General features: G+C 44.9%; 1 protein-coding gene across 1 annotated transcript; it reads right to left on the minus strand.

The window, feature by feature from the left end:
- Window positions 1-2,934: 2,934 nt before the first annotated feature.
- LOC121836732 lies at window positions 2,935-13,415 on the minus strand. Its single transcript, XM_042291851.1, has 5 exons — window positions 13,311-13,415; window positions 8,728-8,885; window positions 7,693-7,766; window positions 3,748-3,828; window positions 2,935-3,062 (listed from the first exon to the last, which is right to left on the minus strand). Exons 1-5 carry the CDS (start codon window positions 13,413-13,415, stop codon window positions 2,935-2,937), a joined length of 546 nt encoding a protein of 181 aa, XP_042147785.1.
- Window positions 13,416-17,705: the final 4,290 nt, after the last annotated feature.

Consider the following 17,705-nt stretch of genomic DNA (forward strand, 5'->3'; position numbering starts at 1 on the left):
TGATAACGGTGGTGTAGCTTCTTTATTGAACTTAAAATATTTTGATAGATATTTAGTGCTATTAAAAGCAGTGTAATGATGGAAAACGCATTTCACTCTTTGCTGCGGTCGTCTCACACCCTTGAGGTTCTTATATGAGCAGCATATTAGATTCCGAAATATACTTGAGGCCAGCAGAACATGTCTCAAATTTTGAACTTACTGGTATTTTTAGGGGAACTGTGTTTGATAAAAGGTGGGAGTTACAAGGGTGCTGTCTTCACTGCCTGAGTGTCCGGCTCGGCGGACATTAGATGAGGTAATAACCGTCATGTTAAGTCGGTTTATTAAAGAAATTGTTGATTAAATTTTTAAATAATGTTTTATGGCTCATGTTGCAAGTGCAGTATTGACGCCATCTACTATCGGAGGCTTCACCAATTAACATAATTTGGAAAAGATGGTAGTTCCTTAGATATTGAGCGATGAGTTTTCGCATATTTGTTCCCGATTTCAATATTGCTCGCAAAAAGATTGCCAAAACCCCTGCCTACAATGACATTTATAAGAGTGACGTAATCGTTTCCCTCACGTCGTCACTATCTCGGCAGCGCGTCCTTGGTGATGCGCCAACGAACTACAATACATCTTAGTTCTAGAAAATTACATTTAGGTTCAATTCGGATGCGTCGTCCTTGTTATCATTTTGCATCGGTGAAGAGATATCCGCTCTGAATTGTTTTTATATCTGAACATACGAGAGACCAGTCCTACGCGCAGTATGCATCCCCAAACTCGGGAAGCAGACGATACAGGCCTGCGTTCGTCGGCAGTCACCTGGTCAGAAGTAGGCTAAAATTAAGACGCCGGGATCATTACTTAACGCAAATAGGGCACGGATACATGAAACTGAAAGTCAAGATAAAGTTCATTTCAACTGAACAAACGTGCTTTCAGTACAGCGTTGAAGACCTTGCGCCAGAGTCTCGCACCGTTGACGGCTCGCTGGCAACGCCGGCATGCGTCGCCTACGAGGCGGGCGCCTGGAGACATGGTCGGAGAGGCTTATCTTTAAGCCTAACCTAACCTAACCTAACCTAACCTAACAATAAGTACTTTTCTAATTTTCTCATATGGTGAACAGATGAGCTCCATGAATTGAACTTTTGGCTATTTCGAAAGTTTTGGGCTCCGGAATAGTTTCTGGCTCTTAATATGGCATATCCTAGATAAACATGTGATTTTTTCATTTGATTATTGAGCAGCAAAACGAGGCTTTGAACATTTAATACAACCAATTCAATTATTAGTTTTAAGAGAACAATAAAGGGTATTATAGCCAACATCCAAACTCGTGTTGACTAAAAACAAATTGATAAAATCTACTTTTTTTATCTCCTATTGGGACCCCAAATGGTGTTTTTTTAATGTTTGTATTTATTTGTAAATAGGCGCCCACATAAACTATCAAGCAAATAGGCGCCCACATAAACTTTCGTGGTACGTAACCGTTTTCTTTTTCCAGTTTTTTTTCTTAGCTTTATAGGTTTTATGCAACCCCAAGGAAATGGAGAGCCAATATCAGCAAAAAATCAAATTCATTTTAATAGCAAAAAAAAAGTGCTTGGCCTTCAGAGGCTTCTTGGTCCAAATTATCTTTCTTCCTTCCTATCCCAGACATGAAAGAATTGTCGCGTCTCCTTTGGCTTGGAACGACCCGTGTGTCAGTCATTAACCCCTTGCAGTCAGTGCCTTTGTACTACGCTCTAAAACCGCGGTCACGTACTCCATATATGTCACACAAACAATAGTCTGCGGGCATTGTCTGGGGCGTGCTTGTTCTTTTTGTGACTGTCACATTGGTCATACAAAAACTGCCTGCAGAAATGTTCGAAGTGCACAAATGTAAATACGCTTGGGTCCTGTCTCTCGTATGATGTATACGAGCAATGTTACAATGTACTACGCTGAACTCGCAACAACATTCGTGGGGGTAGTTCCTTGGTTCGTTCAAGCAGTGACACCTTTGAGACATAAGACGTCTTCGACCATGGTCTCATATGTCTCAATCGCCAGATGGTCTCAGTGGCGAAACGCGGGGGAGGGGGGGGGGGGAACTTTATTTTCGCTGGATCTGCTCGCCCATTGTACAATGAATAGCTATAACAATTCTCATTGATTGAAGCGATATAAACGAGCATCCAAAGGTTGGTGTTCCGGGAGCACTGAGATGCACTATATACTCGGGCACCTCGGAAAGTAGGCCGGTAAGACTGCCACGAAGGAAAGAGGCTGGATCAGCTCAGCTTCCTTGGAATGGTTTATTACAGTCAACGACTCGACCAAGTGGTAATTTCTAAAAAAAAAAGTGAAAGAGAGCGAGAGAAAAGAGGGCAAAATCTGAGATTTTGCGAAAAAGTTAACAATGTCACCCTGCAACCATTGTTCTGACATAGAAATTCTCGCATACACAATTTGAAGTTCCTCACTGCCTACTGTTGGGTGATATGCACTCAACATACCGATAATTTGTCTTCCCTGGGTTAGTTTAGACAATTAGAAAGGGTGTTCCTCTCTATTAGTTAATGACAGAAACGTATGGTGTGACTTCACATGTTCACTTTTCTTGCTTCATGATTTGTTCTTCGATATTCTCATCGACTAAACGCGCAATCACATTGGCATTGGAACGATAATGAGATAATCAAAATTCGCCGTGCGCTACGCGTCTGAAGATGCCAATCACTATACAAAATCATTCAGTCTCAGTGGAAAACAAAAGACCTCAAATCCTTACCTTTTTTTTTAAGCTGTTTACAGTTACACCTTGATTTCGAGCGCCTCCTCTCTTTGTTAGGCTAATCTTTAAAAAAAAATACTGACTCGTATTTTGAGCGCGCCACGGTGCCTCTGAGGGTGTAGGTGTAAAAAAGAACAAAGAACCAGAGACAGTCTTTAGGCGGGGCAGTTGGTGTCAGACACGACGTACTTCTCAGATCCACAGAGGACAGCGTACACGAAGTCGCAAACCAGGTTGTTCTTCCCCAAATGGTCGTCCTTCTTGGCGACGCTGCAGGCGCGGTCTGCGAAATGAACACAGAGCTAAGGGTTGCAAGAAGCCAAAGTATGCAGCCGAGCTGGTTAGAGATCATAATAATCTCTAAACCCTGAGAAACGGAGAAATAAAATCAACGGACGAGACGACACAAAAGCATAAGGGTTGCGCTTGATGTCTACAAAAAGACTTTCGATTTAAACTTTATCGCCGTAAAAATAAAGTAACAAAGCAACGGAAGGAGCAAACAGTTGGACGTTTTACAATTACTTACGCCTCGTTGCGTTAGTTTTATCGAACAGAAAGAAGCGTTCACGCAGGTCGACATCAGCGGCGGACAACGGAGAAGAAAAAACGACCGCACTTTTTGCTTGACCGTACTGAACGTATAGAAGTTATGCGCCTGTCGCTCGTTTATAATCGCTGTGTGTGTTTGCTTAGGCGTGTTCCTTAAGAAATAAACCTGTTTCAAATATGCTTTATCTTGAACGATTAGAATCTACCAACGCTGCGCACTCTAAAATCTCTGGAGCGTCTACTTTCCCGTCAAGCAGTTGGGAGAGCGAATGGCCGCTATCTACGGAAGGAATTTGGCGAAGGATGAGGGTACAAAAGCTCTTCGCGCACTTCGGTAGCTCCCCGTTTCTATGCGTCGCGCCTTTTCCGCTGGGTAGTGTCGCTTTATCTGGAATGGAATAATAGGCAATACTCACTGCTGACGTACGGGTGCCTCATCACCCAGCAGGACGAACAGTCGACGTACATGATGGGAAACTCCTCAGTTTTGCTGGGGTCTGCGTGAAACGAAAATTCGTCAACGGGTCTCATTACTTTAGTTCTCGAAAGCGTACAGGTAAGCGTATTGTGCTTGGCCAGGCACCGCGCCAGAGAAACTCCTAACAAGGCAAAACTATGAGTCCAATCTGGGCCTAATAAGGCTTCGCTCTGAGGCGTTAGTTAGTGGCAATGCATTTCTCTTTGGCTTTTCTATGACACACGGTGCCCGAAGCGCGTCTCCGACTGGTGTGTTTAGCGTCCCACACATCAAACGCGGTCCCGAGGTGGCAACAAATGACGTCACGGAAGCCGGAGTGTCACCCTATCGGATGTCGCGATCCTGGCGGTTGATCGTAGAAATGGTGGCAAAAAGTACGAGCGAACGGTGTCGCTGTCGTTGCGGCGTCCCAACTTCTGGACGCCGAAGGCTTCCGTGGACTGTCACATCGGAGACCGACCTGCAGCAAATCGGGCGTCTGCCACATCCAGCACCACTTCTGTGACACCGCCAGGATCGCGGTCGGCGACAGAGTGACACTTCTAAGTCATAATTAAGCGGAAATCAAGAAAACACGTGTTTTTGTTGTTTTTTACGCGATAAACACAGCAGTCGGAGACTCATTCTAGGCACCATGCTACGACAGTGATCACTGGCTCGCCACATAATTGCCAAAGTGCCAGAGATGAGCCAAAGATGCCTCGTATTGACGAAAAGGCAAACAGCGCACAATAAACGGGTACTAAAGAAAGTGCAAACAGGACAAGCGCTGACACTCAACTGAAATTTAATCACATGAAAACGAAACAAAGAAAACAGCAACTCCGCCCATGTCACATGGTACATTCACCACGTGTCCAAAAAAAAACATCTCTTCACTACTCAAGCCCAGTGACGTTTGGCTTACGCAGTTCGCGCCTGCTTATATAAGCAGGCGCGAAATGCGTAAGCCAAACATATTCTTTGTTTTGTTTTCATGTGATTAAATTTCAGTTGAGAGTCAGCGCTTGTCCTGTTTGCACTTCCTTTTGTCCCCGTTTATTTTGCGCTGTTTGCCTTTTCGTCAGTATGAACCAACTAACGCACATCGCCACCCTTATGCCACGTATCAACCGAACGACCAGAAGTTAAACGCAGCTCGGACATTTTATCGGGAGCTGGGGTCCAAACAAACCAGCTGACAACCAAACAAGGAGGCAGTGAAGCAGAATTCTGGCACTAAATTCTTTCACAATTCAGGGCAGAAATGCCCAAGCTCTAGGCAAATAATATCAGGTTTGGTTATACCTTCCTTGGCTTTTCGATGCTTTAAGGGCCCTAAAATGCCAGACAAAAAAATGAAAGCCGCTTACAACTCCCTGTAACGCCGAATTAGAGCGCAGCTCTTGAGGAGGAGGAGGGAAGGGCACTGGGGGGGGGTTAAACTAACCAGGGGGGGTCGTTACCTTGGGGGTCACGTGACCCCCAATGCCGATGATGTCATCACTGACGTCACTGATGACGTCATCAGTGACGATGACGATGCGGGTACCGATGACGTCATTAGTGACGTCACTGATGACTTCACCAGTGATGATGACGATGACGATGCGAATGTCGGTGACGTCATCAGTGACGTCGCTGATGACGTCATCAGTGATGATGACGATGACGATGCGGATGCCGGTGACGACATCAGTGACGTCACTGATGACGTCATCAGTGATGATGACGATGACAATGCGGATGTCGGTGACGTCATCAGTGATGATGACGATGACGATGTGGATGCCGGTGACGTCATCAGTGATGATGACGATGACGATGTGGATGCCGGTGACGTCATCAGTGATGATGACGATGACGATGCGGATGCCGGTGACGTCATCAGTGATGACGATGACGATGTGGATGCCGGTGACGTCATCAGTGATGATGACGATGACGATGTGGATGCCGGTGACGTCATCAGTGATGATGACGATGACGATGTGGATGCCGGTGACGTCATCAGTGATGATGACGATGACGATGCGGATGCCGGTGACGTCATCAGTGATGATGACGATGACGATGTGGATGCCGGTGACGTCATCAGTGATGATGACGATGACGATGCGGATGCCGGTGACGTCATCAGTGATGATGACGATGACGATGCGGATGCCGGTGACGTCATCAGTGATGATGACGATGACGATGTGGATGCCGGTGACGTCATCAGTAATGATGACGATGACGATGCGGATGCCGGTGACGTCATCAGTGATGATGACGATGACGATGTGGATGCCGGTGACGTCATCAGTGATGATGACGATGACGATGTGGATGCCGGTGACGTCATCAGTGATGACGATGACGATGTGGATGCCGGTGACGTCATCAGTGATGATGACGATGACGATGTGGATGCCGGTGACGTCATCAGTGATGATGACGATGTGGATGCCGGTGACGTCATCAGTGACGATGACGTCATCGGGGGGTCACGCGACATCGGCGGGGGTCACGTGACCTCGAGGAGGGGGCCACGTGACCTCAGGGGAGTCACGTGACTTCGGAAGGTCACGTGACCCCCACGAGGTCACGTGACCTTGGTGGGGGGCTCGCGCGGTGCATTATGGGACATTTCCCATGATGCACCGCGCGGTTACGCCGACGCCGACGGCGACGGCGACGGCGACGGCGACGGCGACGCCGACGCCGACGGCGACGCCGCTCAAGCCGGAAACGGGCCCCTAAGAGCTGCGCTCTAAAATGAAAGACGTTACAACACCCTGTAACGCGGAATTGGAGCGTAGCTCAAAGGAGGGAAGGGTACTGAGGGGAGGGTATACCCCTCCTCCCTTCTCCTCCCCTCCTCCCCGGATGGATGGATGGATGTTACTGGCTATACCCTTTGTATCGGGTGGTAGCTTGCGCCACCTAGCCTAAGTCTAAGAAAGACAAACATTTGATTTGATTTCTCGCGCCCTTCTAAGCCAATTTTCTACCCCCTAACTATCACCAGGTAGTGTGGGATATCACCAGGATGACCTTCGGGGGATCGGGCAAAAAAAACTAAAAACATCACCCCCCGCCTCTTCCCCCCTCCTCCTCCCCGCGCGGTGGATTATGGGACGTTTCCCATAATGCACCGCGCGGTTTCGCCGTCGGCGACGGCGACGCCGCTCAAGCCGGAAACGGGCGCCTAAGAGGGCGCTCTAAAACAAAGTCTCAAAGAACTGTACTGCTTGAGTTCCTTTCTTCCTGTTATTCTTCAGCAGGCAGAGGGGAATCGGGATCATTTCGCCAAAGTTCGCATTCTTTCTTTCTGCCTCACCTGTCTGCTACTTCTAACAACACTCCAATCCCCCCCCCCCTCCAATTTCTCTCTCTCTCTCTCTCTCTCTCTGCTTCTTTCTTTCCGAACGGGAGTAGCAAATATTTCGTCGATATTTCAGCGAGCCAGGGGATCTTACGCAACAAATATAAGTTACAGTTACTTTGTATTATATATTCTGTCCTTAGAAAAGTTGCACCTATGACGATCCTGGGATACTTAACATGCCGATTTTCAATTCAATTTGATTGACTCTATATTCATTGACACAGCAGACATGAAAAGAAAATCTAAATGGCGCAGCTTGAGAAGTGCCTGCCCCCATAAAAATAGGACAGTTTCGTCAGCACCTAAATCTATTATAGCAAAAGAAAATCAGAGAATGAGAGAATGCGACGCAATAGAAGTTCACGAAAAAACAGTTCACAACATCTGCAAAGTTCAAAACGTCCATAATAAAAGTTCACAGCATCCGCTGGTTCTTTTCAAATGTTTTCTCTAAGGTGTCTCATTTTCTTGGTAAAACATTTGTTTTGTTTTATAAAAATGGACACTATCTTTCGAGGATGCAATATCTACCTTGCACAGGCGTCATTGTGAACACGTTTCGATGTGTGTATCCTTCTGACGCCTTAATATGTAGCCTCGTGTCGCTGCAAGAAGAAAGCACAGAAATGAATTACGAAGGTGGTCCCAGATGCTGAAGGCTACGCCGAGTATACGTACATATGATTAAACGAATAGCTAGGTACCGAATATACCAATACTCCTCACTCGCTGAAATAGTAAAGTTCACTACTGTTTACTCAGTATCTAATAAAACACATTACATTTCTCAATTCTTTTATAATTAGGGTAACTGGTAGGGAGTCACAAAGCCGTTACTTCGTGACCGCAAACCAACGAGAAACAAGTAAAGCAATACATATAAGTCTGGTTAAGGATACGCATATTTTGAATTCCGTAGGCTGTCGATGAATGACTAATACTCAAAAAGGTAGCACGGTTTTCTTTTTTCGGTGTCTGTGTCAATTCAAAGCACGAATGCTTCCATGCAAATAACCGACATTCTCTGCATCTCCACTACCGGAAGTATCTGCAGCATAGTTTTCCTATGTCCACACTTCCAAGATAGAGAAGCTCCAACCAAAGAACGATGTGAATCTTTATGTAAACAACAAAACAAGGAAGTTTGAATAATTTTTGAGGTGCCGTTAGAATACTAAATTTCAGTAGCTGTACGTTGGTATCAATTCAAAAGTTATCACGGTCTAAGGGGGAAAAAAAGGTACGTGAGTTCACTTTCCTGCAGAACACAAGAGAACGAATCACAGCAAACAATATCAGGATCTCAGCAAAGGACGAAGATCAAAATACGACAGGAACAAAACAAAATTGCTTGTGTGCAAAGACAATTAAGCGCGATGCTGTACTGGCTCATTTTTCGTGTACACATCGCTTTTGTTATATCTTATTGTATTTTGAGCTCGTCATTCACTGGGATTCTGGTGTTGCTCTACATAATTGTCTGTCTCTACGCTTTGCGAAAAAGTGTAGAAATGTAATGAAGTTTAGTAAAAAAATATATTTTTAAAAAGCTGGAGAGGTTTTTACATTTCAGCGTTGGGGGAGTGTCGAACCCTGATGGTCGTGGTGTAGTTCTCGTAAGGCCCGACTTGGTGACCGCGCACGCACTTGGCGGTGCCTCCGAAGAAAGAGTCGTGCTCGTGGGTCCGGTAGGTCAGGTACCAGGTGCCTTTTAGGGGATAGCACTGCAAATGGTACGTCGAGCGACTGTTGTATTTCAGAAATACCCTTTCAAGCGATAACGTTGGTAAGTTCGATGTCGACATTCATAGTCGCTGACAGTAGAAACGCAAGCCTTTTCACATTACGTTCGTGCTTCGTAGCTTCGTGATTTGTTCTATGGCGTTTATGCATACTCTAATTAAAGCCACAATTTCATTGGCTTCGGAGAGACGGTCGAGGGGTTGCCACGCTCTGCGTTAATTAATGTCGGTGACCCTAACGTTTGATCGTGCATGTGCTCTTATACACCAACTCAGTTCTCTGACGTCACACATCTGCGGTGGCGCTGATGTCGGCACTGCGCATGCGCAAAAGCTTAGCCTCGGGCGAATCTGGTTATTGCACATGTGCGGTGTGGACAAAGGCGGATTTGTTTGGAAACAATGTGTTGGTGTGTACACTGTAAGAAACGGCCTCGTAGAACACAAAACGAGGAATCACAGTGAACAATAAAAAAATCCCCAGCGAAGCTTATAAAATGAATAAATTTGAAGAATGCCACATGCGCAGAAACAATGAGAAAGTGAAGCGTCGTGCTCAGTTTTGCTAAATTTGTTTTGTAAGTGGCGCAACAGTTTCATGGACAAATCGATTTAAATGCAAGACCCTCGGGTCCACCCCAATCGGGAAGTCCAATATGTTTGGTGTGTCGGTGACGTCACCCACCCAACGCTTGGTGTTCTTTTGTACGCACTCGCGAACTTGGCTTTCCCGATGTCACGCGTTTCAGCTTCCTCGTTTCCCTGCCGCGTTTTGAGCATGGCGTCGACGGCATCGCTCACTTCGTCGGAGTCTTCTACACTGATCGCAGGAGCGATGTGAGTCATTGTTATCAAGAGATGTTGGAAGCTAGTCATTTTTTACTTCGGGTCAGCGACGACGACGAGATCCTCATGGACGACTTCGCCGCCGTCCGCGACGATTCGGCACGTGCACGCCGGGTGGAAGGTCAAAGGGCAAGAGGCGAGTACGAGAGCGAGTGGCAGCGTTGGAGTAGGCGAGGCGAGCTTGGGCGAGCATGGGTATCCCTAGAATGAAAGAGCGCTTGAACTACACCTCATGATCACGTGGTTTATGGGCACCATGGTGTGATTAACATGGGCATGCAGTGTTACCTGGTTGCCAGATGAAAATGATCGACATTCGTGAATTGATTGTTGTAATTACTATAGACGCTTTGCAGCAGGTATGCATGAGCGCCGCCATGACCGACCTTCAGTTTTTGTTTCTTTTATTGTGTTTGCTTCACTTCACCATTACCATAGCAGTCAAGGTTATTGCCGTCTTAGATTCTATTGTGCTTTCACTGAAGCTTGTTTCGCACCCATACAGGCGTGTATTGCAGCAAAACAAGCTTCAGTGAAATCGTCCCCAGTCGTTCTTAGCTCCGTCAATTAAATATGCCGTGCCGCTTGTCTGGCTTCAGCATTGCTGCTTCAGAGCAAACTACAAAATCTGGAATCCTCACTTTTGAACGAAAATGAACTGGCACTTGCTGTTTTGTGGGCCATAGAAACTACAAGAACGATTTGCGATTACTTGCGTCCAAGAAGCAATTTCTTTGAGCAGCCACCTAAAGCACAATAAGCCGGATAAATTAAAAAATCATGCGCGTGATATAATATGCCTCTTGCGACAAAACTGGGCCCACGTCGACAAATGTGTTGTCCACGTGAGGACAACACATTGTATTGTCACGCGTGGACAACAAATGTACTGACCACTCGTGGACAACACGTTTGTAGACGTGTGCCCACTTTTGTCGTAAGAGGCATATTATGTCACGCGCATGTAATTTTTAATTTATCCGGCTTAGTGTGCTGTAAGTGGCTACTCAGGGAAATTGCTACTTGGACGCAACTAATCGCAAATATTTCTGGCAGTTTCCACGGCCAGCAGGTGCCAGTTTGTTCTTCCTCAAAGGTGAGAATTCCAGTTTCAATCAGGAATGCTTAAGCCAGACGACCGGTACAGCATTTTTAATTGACGGAGCTCAGAGCGACTAGGGTCTCCTGCATTGAAGCTTACTTTCCGGTAACACACGCGGGTGACGTTGAAGTGAGCCCAGTTACGTGGCAAGGGGATATCTATGCCCCGCACATGCAATTTTGAATCTTTCCGAACTTGTGTACTTTACGTGGCTACTCAAAGTATTTGTTACTTGGAAGCAACTAATTGCAAATCTCTCTTCCAGTTTCTACGGCCTACAAGCAAGCAAGCACCAGTTCGTTTTTCCTCAAAGGCGAGCATTCTAGATACTCTAGTTTGGTGCGAAGCAGGAATAGTGAAGCCAGACGAGCGGATAGGTATATTTAATTGACCGAGCTCAGAATGACCTGTGGCACTGGCATTGAAGCTTATTTTTCCGCAATAAACGCGGACATAATTTTGAATCCATTCGGCTTAGTGAGGAGTTGCTACTTGTCGCGAACTAATCACAAATATTTATCTTGCAGTTTCTATATGGCCGCAGCTAGCAGGGGCTGATTCATTAAAAGGTGAGGATTTCACATTCTGTTTTCAAACATCAAGTTTTTTAATGAGGATTCTAAACAATTAACTTTCTTTTGTAGTAAATGCCGAATTCCTCAGTTCAGGAACATGATAAATATATTTAGTATGGATAAGCCCAGTGTTTTGCTTCTTTATTCATAATTTGACAACAGAAATTTTTTTTTCATCACTCACAAATACACACACGGCGGCTTTGCGTTGCAAAGAAATGTCGTGCTGAATGTGATATTCCAGCTCGTATATGGTTTTATTGGTAGCCGATATAATATATTGGATTCCAATATCCATGATACGCTAAATACACTGGAATCGTAAACTCATATTGGATCCCCATACGACACATGGAGATCCAATAAGGGTTTATACGGTATGGGATTCCAATGTTTTTAGCGTATTATGGATATCGGAAGCCCTTATTGTAGTACAATAAATGTAATGAATATTGGAATCCGATTACAAACACTTATTGTAATACGATACGATAAATTTACTGTTTTTCAATACACTGTGCATATCGTAACGTAATAAAATAAAATATATTGTTTGCCAATATCCATAGTACGCTGTTCATATTGAGGTTTTCCAATAGGGTACTCATTCGCGCAAGACTGTCTACCCAACGCGTAGGTTGTCTGCTGGTACCCATTTTGGTGCACCAAACATCAAACACAATATTTTTCTGACGAGCGGCGAGGAGCAGCTCCAAAGACCGCATGCGAGCGACTGCTGGGCGACGAGCAAAGTTGTCTATGAATATACTACGACCGAGCAGTGCGACGACCAATACGCCCCAGCAACTGCCCAGCCCGTCGCAGATCGCCAAGTATTTCGCTGGCCAAAATCGCCTACGCGATCAAAGTGCTCAAATGCACCGAGAAACAAGACCGTGACGACTACATGCCACGATGGATAAGGCTGCGAATGCCTTGCTGTGTCAACTCGATATTTGCAGAAGTCGCACTGGAATTCAACTACTTTTATTTCCGGCAAAAACGTAGGAAATGTGATGAACCTACATGGGCTCTGAAGTCTAGATCATGTTGTTGTGTCGTCAACCCATTCGCAGTCCGATCCCATAGTATGTAACACCGCGGCAGTGGCTGGCGAAGCGCAGTATGCAGTGCTATACGTAGTGCAGCAGCAAGAAAGTTAAAGCGGACAATGGCGGGCGGTCCAATTATTGCCAAGACGGCGGCGCCCATGCAAAGTCCCCTGAAAGCGTCTATAGGGATACAAATGTGAGCAATAAACGTCGGCAGCTAAGCGATGTAACGCTCGCTTGTCATTGTAACTACCAACTGTACGCGTAATTCAACAGAAGCCAAGTGCTACTGTGCGAATAAGAATTAAGTGTAACTATATGCTCACTGACGGGGTTAGAACGGCAGGGAGGTACTTCAGTTGCCGCGCCTCCGGCACTGGTTTTTTACCCTCGATAACACTTCGGTGTCTCGTGAACCTGCCGCGGGCACGCGTAACCAAATTACGACACAAGACAATAAGCGGGAGCTGGAAGCCGGCATTCGAAAACTACGCTCTCCGGTTCTCATATTCAGCGAACCTCTAGCAGGAAAAGCATGGCTTACAGTATCGGGGCACCTGCATCGTAAATAAAATGCAACTTTTTCTTTGCGAACAAACTTTTAATTAATGTGAGGCTCTATTTCCATCTTGTCATACAAACCTAACAACAAAATTTAGCTTCAAACGTAAAAAAAAAATTTTTTGAAACCTATTTTTATGAGATGAGGAAATAAAGTTTAAGCGTTAAACTTACGAACAAATCGCGCCAACCATGTAAACTGTGCAACCGCGTCGTTTAAAAAATTACAATCATTTCACCACGCGGGTTAACACAACAGTCGCTACATCACCTGTTCGTAATCTTGGAATTGTCCCAACTCTGGCCTTCTTTCCACGAACTGCGAATGCACAACCGCGCTGAAGACGACCAGCAAGAACGCCAATCTGGAGAACATGGTCGCTGGTGGGTGCTCTTTCTCCGCCGGCAGGTCTGATCTACACTGCGGCGCCCTTCCTTTTAACGTGGGAAATCCGACCACAAGGATTAAGCGAAAAACTGGTTTGACGAAAGCCATCGCCCTCAGGTTCATGCTTCTCCCGCCTCCATTACTTAAAAACATTATCCTTAAAAAAAAATAAAAAAAAGGCGCACGCGAGCAGGGCGCGACACGGTCGACCTCAATTGATCGACGATTTCTCGCGCGACTTGACATTTCGTAAGTGGCTGTGACAATGCCTGATCATGGTTCTTTGCTTTCCAAACTCCTGTGTACTGCTGCTACTCATTTACCGGCCTCCCGACGACAACTCTTTCCTCTCTCACCTTTCTTCCACATGCTCCATCCGATTCTCCTTTCCGAATGAAGGTGACCCATAGTCTGTTGCAACGTAAAACACGCATGCAGGACAAACCTTTCTGTAATAAAAAGGTTCGAAACACGCGAAAGAAGCATGTTAAGAAAACCCAGAGACCAAAACTAAAAAATCGGCAACTTTTTTGTTTATCTTATTTTTATTTATTTCACAATAATGCCAGCCCTGTCAAGGGACAGAGCAGGGGCGGATAATACAAAACAAGGAGGTTACACTGCATTCTGTACACCGCACACGCACACAAACAAAAACAAGCCGGTGTTACAAATTCGCTCACAGAGGCGTGCCAAAAAGACATGCATATATATATATATTTTTTTTTATTCAAACAACACACGTAGAGCCTTTTCGAAATCAGAAATCGACTCGAGAGCAACAGCAGCACTTGGAAGTTTACTCAAAAAATCTATAGCCTGCACAAAAAAAAAAAAAAAAATTATTGTTGAAATATATTTATACAGGCATGAATGGGTTCGAGCACTTTCGGGTGATGTAAGCGCTCTGAACGGTGGCTTTTGGTTGTTATATATTTAGAGCTGTCGATTTTTAAAAAATGATTATAAATCTGAAAAAAAAAAAATTTCAAGCGTTGGCATATTCTCCTTTTTTCCAGGGCTGCATGTCTGCCTGCTTTTTTAGCTCCGTCACAGACGTCGTAGTTCTGAAATCAGAGAATATTGTACGCACCGCAAGTGACTGAATCTTTTCAAGCTCATTAGAAAGCGTGGCCTGCCAGGGATCCCATGCCTCGGAAGCATACTCCAGTGTTGATCTCACAAGAGCTTTGTAGGCAACAAGCTTAACCGAGGGAGGTGTCCTATACAACTTCCTTCGTAAATACCACAGTTTTTAGTTGCCTTTTTTTTTTACATAATTCACATGTTTGTTTCATTTCAGATTGCTAGTGATAACCACTCCCAAGTATTTGTAGCTGTCAACTTTAGTAAGCTTGACAGAGTCAAGCTCGTAGTCAAAGTAAAATATATTTTTCTTATTCGTCAAGTGCATGTATTCCGTTTTCAGGGTGTTTACTATCATATTCTTTTCACTACACCATGACGAGATGCGATATAAAATATTTACTTTTATCTGATCGTTAACTGACGAAATGGGAGCATATATAACACAATCATCGGCAAACATTCTTACTTTCACGCGCTCGTTACTGCAGATAGAAAACAAACTGTTAACACGTATTAAGAAAATCAAGGGACCCAACACCTGTGGAACCCCTGAGTACACTTTCAACAATGCCGAAAAGGTGCCGTTTCCATCGACGAACTGCCGGCGATTTCTGAAATATGCGCAAATCCATCTGATGATCAATCAAGGAACACCGTAGTATATTAAAACATTAATTAGTTTAAAATGTGGTACGCGATCGAACGCTTTAGACAGATCCGTAAAAATGGCATCCACTTGCAGGCGATTATTAACATAACCAGAAATCTCATCATAGCATTCAAGTAGTTGGGTTGTTGTTAAATACCCTTTCCAAAAACAATGCTGATTGGAACTTAGAGTGCCTTTGTCCTCTTTAAAAAAAACTAGGCGCTTATTCACAATGTGCTCTAGTAGCTTACATGACGTACAGGTCAAAGAAATAGGGCGATAATTATCAACTGAATCACCCTTCCCACTCTTTTTCACGGGCACAACTCTTGCTAATAACCAATCGTCCGGTAAAACAGAGTCTCGGAGTGAAATGAAGAATATAATTGTTAAGTATCTCGCAACCCATTCAGCGTATCTTTTTAGAAATTCATTTGGTACAGTATCTGGTCCTGGCGATTTCCTTAAATGATAAGAATAAGAATACGATACCTTGTTCTGATACAAAACTACTTACGTTAGAGCCTTCATCGTTGGGAATACTGCTGAATTCAGTTGAATCTATTGTAAACACAGACTGCAAATAGTGATTGAATTCAAACGACATTATGGCCCTGTCGTGCACAACGTTGTTATTAATGCGTAACTGACTTATCTTTGTCCGTGACGGAGTGAGATAACGCCAAACCTTTTCAGGGGAGGATGAAATAAATTTTCGCAATGACTGTAAAATAGGCTTCCTTGGCTAGCTTTATCAATGTATTTAACTTGGCACTCTGCTCACAGATAGCAGGAGAATGACGCTTTCGAAGCATCTTTACGTTTTGCCTGCAAAATATCTCTTGTAATCCATGGATTGTGGCGTTTGGTCGTTTTAGTTTTCTCGGTATAAAGTTTAGGATGCAGTGCTCAGTAATACTTTTAAAATTCAACCACATTTCATATAGACTCGTCACTAGCCCTGTCGTGGTCATAATACTGCTTTACCTGAGCTGAATCTTTTTGGCAAACATTCATATCGCACTTAAAAAACACCAGTTTGTGATCAGATATTCCTTCATGAACAGTAACGCTACAATGATCGAAATGTTTGCTAACAAACAAGAGATCGAGCAAGCTGCTTGATGTTTCAGCAATTCGCGCAGGTTCTTCGACAGTTTGTCGAAGACACCGACCAAATGCAATGTCTACAAGCACTTCTGATAGTTGAGTTCCTGGACAGGCCACGCCCTCATTCGACCAGCTTACGTCGGGTGCATTGAAATCTCCTGCGATATCTATTCTACTACACTTGTTGGTATTAGCTAGCAAATATTCTAGGATATGTTCTCAATCATCCGGCGGTGAGCCGGGTTTTCTGTATACAGTTCCAAGTGTTATCCATGTTCCAAAAAAAATTTATTTGACACCAAACACTTTCGAAATCTTCGATTGATTTCATAGAACGGTACACTACATTTTCTTCAACGGCTATAGCCACTCCCCCCCCCCCCCCCCCCCCACGAGAGCTCCTGTCCCTTCGTGTTAATCTGTAGTTTAAAATACTAAATGCAAAGAATTTAAAATAAACAAGAATTTGCATATTTAAAAAGTCCGGATCAGTTCAGACTCACACCAGTAGCAGAGCTCTCGTCACTACGACGACTGTGAGGTTTCGTCGTGGGAATGTGAGGATGGGAGCTGGATCGGGATGTAGCGTTGGGATGCGGGCGTCCTTGAACCGATTAAAGGTTTGGAAGGCCGGTGGCCTCTCTCTGAAGAATTGGGCTTGCCCGAGTGTCGTCAAGCCGCTGTTGGTTACTGTTTACGACCCAACAGCCCAGGCCTGGTTTGGCGACTGTCCCATACCACCAGTCCCGGCTGCCGGCCGCTCGGTGCTGGCTGTTCCACACTGACTCTTCTCGTGTGCTCGTCCCCGTCGTCTTCTCCTTCCTTCCCCCTTCTATTATTATCCACATCATCACACCCTCCCACGAAGCACTCCGCTCGCCATGATGGGAAGTTTTCTCCTCTCCAAAGTTCAGCCTGCTGAAGTGGAAAAAGTGGAGGGATTTTGCGCAAGGAATTTGTTCTGTGCTTCGTATGTTGCGGCAAACTATGCGGAGAGCAAGTCTAGTTCTTGCGCAGGAGCTGCGGTTACGTCACAATGACCCCGGGTTCTGATTTGATATATGATTGAAAAGATAGTGGGTTGACCTCAATGCTAGATGCCTAGAGGTCTACCCATTTTCATTTTTTTTTTAATCTTCCAATAAGAGCTTGGCGTCGTTCTGATGTCAGCACAACTCCTGCGCAAGAAACAAATGACTTGCTCTCCGCATAGTGTCAGTGAAAACTTAAGAAACGCAGAGCGTGGCGAGTGCCGGGCTGCCTATTATCACTTCGCGGCCAATCACACTGCTACATCAGCTGATAAGTATGTCAAAGAGCGAACCACGAATCAAGAAGCATGGTCATAATAAACCATTTGAAAAAGAAGCGCCATCTATTGTACTCGATCAATTATCAAATTTCTGCCATACTGCTAAGTTCCCGCACCG

The sequence above is a fragment of the Ixodes scapularis genome, unplaced genomic scaffold (assembly GCF_016920785.2).
Source record: "Ixodes scapularis isolate PalLabHiFi unplaced genomic scaffold, ASM1692078v2 PGA_scaffold2__306_contigs__length_199485367, whole genome shotgun sequence".
NCBI lineage: Eukaryota > Metazoa > Arthropoda > Arachnida > Ixodida > Ixodidae > Ixodes > Ixodes scapularis.